We start from the raw sequence: 5,076 nt of genomic DNA, 5'->3' as shown, positions 1-5,076 counted from the left end.
TAAAAAATTTCATTTATATTTTGCCTTCAAAGAATTGATCATTTGAATTTCAATTAGGTGATATGTGCAATACAGAAAAGTAGATCAAGGTTTCTAAAGTTGGTTAGTCCAGAGGACGAATCAGCATCCAACCGTAGAAGTTTGTTAAAAGCAGCATTGAGGCCTGGCTGATGCCTAGCAGTGCAGGTTGCCTCCTGCCTTTGGAAAATTTGTTGAAGGCTTCCTGTTATTGGTGGAATAGAAGAGCAATAACCTCTGGGACTACAAAAAGAGTAGCCTCTTAGGGTTTTAATACTGAAGAATGTTGCAGAGTACTGTGAAATGTTGAACTTTATGCAAACTATACAGCATTGGATTCTAAACTTTTTCAAGCCTCTGGGTCTGGGACTTGAACCAGAGTTGACCGTGTGGGATCCAATGCCTTAACCACCATGCCACCTGCTGGCCCTGGATGCTAAGATTTTTGCAGGGAGACTAGAGGGGAAGAATACATATATAACCTTGTACTATATTTTAAGCAAAAAATGAAACTCCCTCACAGGAATTTCCTGTCAGACCGTGAAGTTTGGTCAAGTCCTTCTGCCCTAATGGGTTGGTTTGTTGTTTCTTCTTAACCCTCTAGGGTGTACTTTATGAAACAGCTCAACAAATGCCAGTCTGACCTATTTCACCACCCTGCCCCATCCCCACACCTTCACCAAAAGAAAAGTGTTTCCACCCTGTAGGCAAAAGAAATGTGTTCTGTTTTGACCTGCTGTGATTTGTGATCTGGTGACAGAACTTAAATGGTCTGCCAGTTCAGTCAGGAGCCGATGGCTTCCTTCCCCTTTAAGAACTCTTGAAATCCGAACTCTCGATTTTGGACACATCCGTGAGTAAAGGGAGAAGTACACTGAAAGAGCATTTAAATTTCCTGGCTCTTCATAATTGCAGGGTGATGGTACCCACTCACACTCTGCCTATAAGAGAATAGAAGGCTGAGGGGTTCATAAAGTCAATGTAGCAGAAATTTGGTTTCCTTCAGATGGACGTAGTCTGAAAGAAACCGATCCAACAGTTCTCTATGGTGCTTACCTGATGGGTGACGCTGTCTCCCATCTACCTGTCCCTGGAACTGTGCCTTCCCACTGGTCACTGTGAAAAGCAGATCACACTGGACTCACAGGCCAGAACCCAGGACAAGCCCTCCCTTCTCATCTTAAGCCCATCACTTCTCTGTACAGCTGATAATGTAGCATTTACTTCTCTTTGGGAAACTCTTGGGCTTTTTCCCCCAAGAAATATAGTAGAGCATTTAAAGGAAAGGAGTTGAAAATAAGATTTTGGTGGTAGCTATAAATAAAGAGGCTACAGGAAATTTTACCTTCCCTCAGCTAATATAGATTGATAATAAGGATCAACTATGCTCGCCTCTTCCTGGGTTTTTAAAGGCTAGCATAGTATTTGTGAGCAACAAACTTCCCTAAACATTCTTCACAACTTGCTAATCAAAAAGGAGTCATTTTCAAACAGACAATCAGTTTCTAAAATGTTATCCCTGAAAGGGAATGGGATAGAGTATTTTTAACTGCGAGAACCTAGCAGTCTTTTTCTCTTTGAAAAAAACTAATGTTTGATTTGTGTCTTTCGTCTGAAGCAGTTTCTCTTAAACATGCCTCAGGAAAGTCAGTGAGCCAGGATAACGCTCTTGCACTTCTGCGGGTCCTGGACTGGCTTTGGGCATCTTATTTCCTAAGAATATCTGTTTTTATTATGACCTTGAATATAAATACCTATAAATAGAAATAGAATTTTCTCTCACCCCACCCTCCTTTAATCGTTATCACTTAAATTGTAAACCACCACCTCTCCACTTCCCCCTTTACTGAAAAAATGCACTTTAATTCCCAAGGATAGTGGCTCTTCCTGGTCCTGAAACCAGATTACTTCAGGAAAAGACAGGAGGAGGGAGAACTCTTGCCAGACCCTGTGAAATTAACCAAAATTCTTAATGTAAACATAAAAATTACCATATCTATTTTTAAGCTGTCCCAAAAAGAAACAGCCACCAAATTGAAAAAGTTTAAAATGCCTACCCAAATTTTGGATGTTTCACTGGGGGAAAAATAAAACTCTTAGTTGTTCTCAGCTACCAGATTGTTGGAACCTTCTGTGTTCTTTTCTGGAGGGCTGAGATTATTTTCCATTGAAAATCTAGTGAAAACACAAAGGATCTAAAATATCCTGATTTGTGTAATTTCTGAGTGTCAGATTGTTCTCCCTGAGTTTGACAGGTGTTCTCAGTCTCTCCTGTAGATTCTGCCCTTCCCTCATGACAAACTGATAGTTCTTGGTGGGGTTGCATGTCTCCTAGAGCCCCAGGAGCCCTGTGGTGTCGGGGGAGGGGGGAGGGCAGGAGGGTGGGCAGAGACTTGGGTTGGGGGAGGGAGATGCGAAAAGAGAGTGAAGATATGGGTTTATATAAACATATTTAAAGCAGTTTAGCAAAAGCTTTCTCGTTGAACAGCTTTAAGAACAATGTGAATGAAAACTTAGCAACTTGGTTAGTAATCTGAAAAGTCTATTAATGTATACTTGAAATTCTGTTTGTATAAAAATGCATTCTCTTTATTTTAACACTGTGTAAAAGAACATTATGCATGTGTGTGGTTTGAGAATTAAATGGTTTAATATTCAGATTTGAATCTCTTTCTTCTGTGCACAGAGATTAATTTGTTTCAATGTTTTGGATTTTTAACGTGATAGGAATACTGAGAATGCAGGCTGCCCTGCCCTTTCAGGACGTCTGCCACCTTTCAAGATGAAGTAGTGACAGAGTTCCCGCTTTCATTTTGTTGACCCAGATATGGCCACTGGCAGAGAACCACTGAAAGCATCATTTTCCCAAATGCCTCAGTAGCTTCTCTTCCCATTTCTCCTGTCCTTGTCTTCAGCTCAGATGGCAAAGTTCACTTAGAATTGTGAGACGGGAGTAGTTGTGTTTATTTTTACTTCTATTCACAAACCATAAAAGGAAGAAGTACAAAGATAACACTTTAGTTAACACAAGGGTTGGCTACTCTGCCCATGAAAATAATAGTGTTCAGAGCAACTTCCCTTATGAAAACCAGGAAGGGCCGGTTGGCCTTGAAGGTCACTCTGTTGGGGTTCAGCGAACGGCCAGCAATCGTGATGACGGTGCTCGCTGCTGCTTCACTGCCTTCCTCATTCACCTGCAGGTCACACAGGAAACAAAACTCCATTTCTGCAGCTCATTATAAGCAGGTAAGTCATCTACACACACAGTTCCTCAAATGCTATTTGTTTTCCAGTAGGGAGGACACTTGGGCCAGGTTGGGTTCCCTCTGGAATCCTGCTTTTATCCATCCTTCCATCCCGTGAGTGTAATGAACCTGTGTCCATCCAAGCCTTGGGCTAATCCTGTGCAAGAGTTGCACATGTGTAACCTGAGTCAGAAACTGGAGTGTGCACCTGTTGTCACATTTTCTGGCTGGCACCATTATACTTGATTTTACAGAGGATTATTTCATACTAACTGCTAAAAGAGATTTTTAACTCAAGATCACAGCTCCGTAATTGAAATGGTTTCGACTCAAAGCATTAAGATTCCATATATAATCCCCAAGCAACCATGCAGGACCTAGGGCTAATGAAAAGACCAGGGTCCTCTGGCTGGACGAGATGAGTTTTTCTTGACATAATAGACTGAAACAATAATATTCGGACTTGGATAATGAACAGAGTCACCACAGGTCTAGAGGGAAGATGCCATCAGGAAATTTTGCCTGGGGATCCAGAATATCACAGAAACTGTCTCTGCCTCTTACTGAAAGCAATTCAGATCCTTGAACTTTGTGAAGCTGGATAAATTTTCTCCTTCCCTCTTGCTCTTCCTCCCCGCTTCCTTCTTCCTCTTCTCTTACCTCTGTCTCCCTCTATTATCTATTTCGTGCTCATTCCAGGATTAAGTTCATCAGCAGACTAGAGCTTTCGCAAGATCATCAAGTCAGTTTCTGGCTTTTAGTGACTTTTGTGAAGGAAAACAACTTGAATCCAAGAGCCATGTGAACTGGACTTGTGCTTCTAAATTAATTATCACTCAAAGCTCTAGAGGACTGAGTTGACCACTAATAATTGGGACCCTTAGAAGAGGATTTTCTTTCTTTTTTTTTTTTTTTTTTGTGGAGAAGTTTTTGCTATAGGGTGCATGCACTCGCCAGACAAACAGAAACGCAGAGACAGAAAGCAAGAAATCACCCCCCAGGGGGGATGGTCATGCCGCAATCCCTTCTCCATTCTCTCGGGATCTTGGGCATGCATGCACATGCGCCCAGCGTGAATTTTAAGCCACCGGGTCCGGGACATGAACCGCAGTCGACTGTGTGGGAGTCCAGCAACATAGCCATTACACTAACTGCTGGTTCCCAGAAGAGGATTTTCAATGAGAATTAAAACCTGGAGACTTAACTTCCCTTGCAGTATTCCTAAGAGTTGTGATTTGCAAAACCATTAATCCAGCACTTGTGTAAAAACCACTTATTCTAGGGGACCAGCAGGTGGTGTGGTGGTTAAGGCGCTGGACACTCCCACGTGGCCAAATGCGGTTCGAATACTGGACCTGGTGGCTTGCTTTCTCACTTTCCCTCTCTCTCTCTCTGTGTATCTCTCTCTGGTCTAATTAAAATAAATGAATGAATGAATAAAATTAAATGAATAATTATTTTAAAAATCACTTGTTCTAACTTAAGTACCTTTGAGATTCATCTTTCTGCTCCTGCTCTTGTCCAACGGGTCACTGGTATCTATTGTCCCATAGATCGTATCCCCACACTGCAGATTTGGCACCTAGCCTTTCTGTCTGTCCCAGCTCCTGCTACCAGTTGATCTAGACCCATTTAACCCCCTGCCTTTCAATTTCTTGCATCTGTCAAACCCAGTAAGTGTTACCTTTACACCACTTAAATCAGTCTCAGGATTACACCACGGACTTGTTATCTCTCAAAATTGCTCTACCTTTGAAATTGCAATTACAGTATCCTTTTTTCAGACTATAATCTATTTTTCCAAGCTATTGCA

General features: G+C 41.8%; 1 protein-coding gene across 1 annotated transcript in view; it reads right to left on the bottom strand.

Moving 5' to 3' along the window:
* Positions 1-2,958: 2,958 nt before the first annotated feature.
* Positions 2,959-5,076, bottom strand: part of SERPINC1 (serpin family C member 1) — a 17,198-nt gene continuing 15,080 nt past the window's right edge. Inside the window, exon 7 of the mRNA XM_006153337.3 lies at positions 2,959-3,212. Within this exon, the coding sequence (XP_006153399.1) occupies positions 3,036-3,212 (177 nt within the window). The 3' untranslated portion in view covers positions 2,959-3,035. The remainder of the gene's footprint in view (positions 3,213-5,076) is intronic.

Source organism: Tupaia chinensis, unplaced genomic scaffold (assembly GCF_000334495.1).
Source record: "Tupaia chinensis unplaced genomic scaffold, TupChi_1.0 Scaffold000369_1, whole genome shotgun sequence".
Lineage (NCBI taxonomy): Eukaryota > Metazoa > Chordata > Mammalia > Scandentia > Tupaiidae > Tupaia > Tupaia belangeri.
The sequence above is the reverse complement of the archived record's forward strand: the minus strand, read 5'-3'. Positions and strand labels throughout refer to the sequence as shown.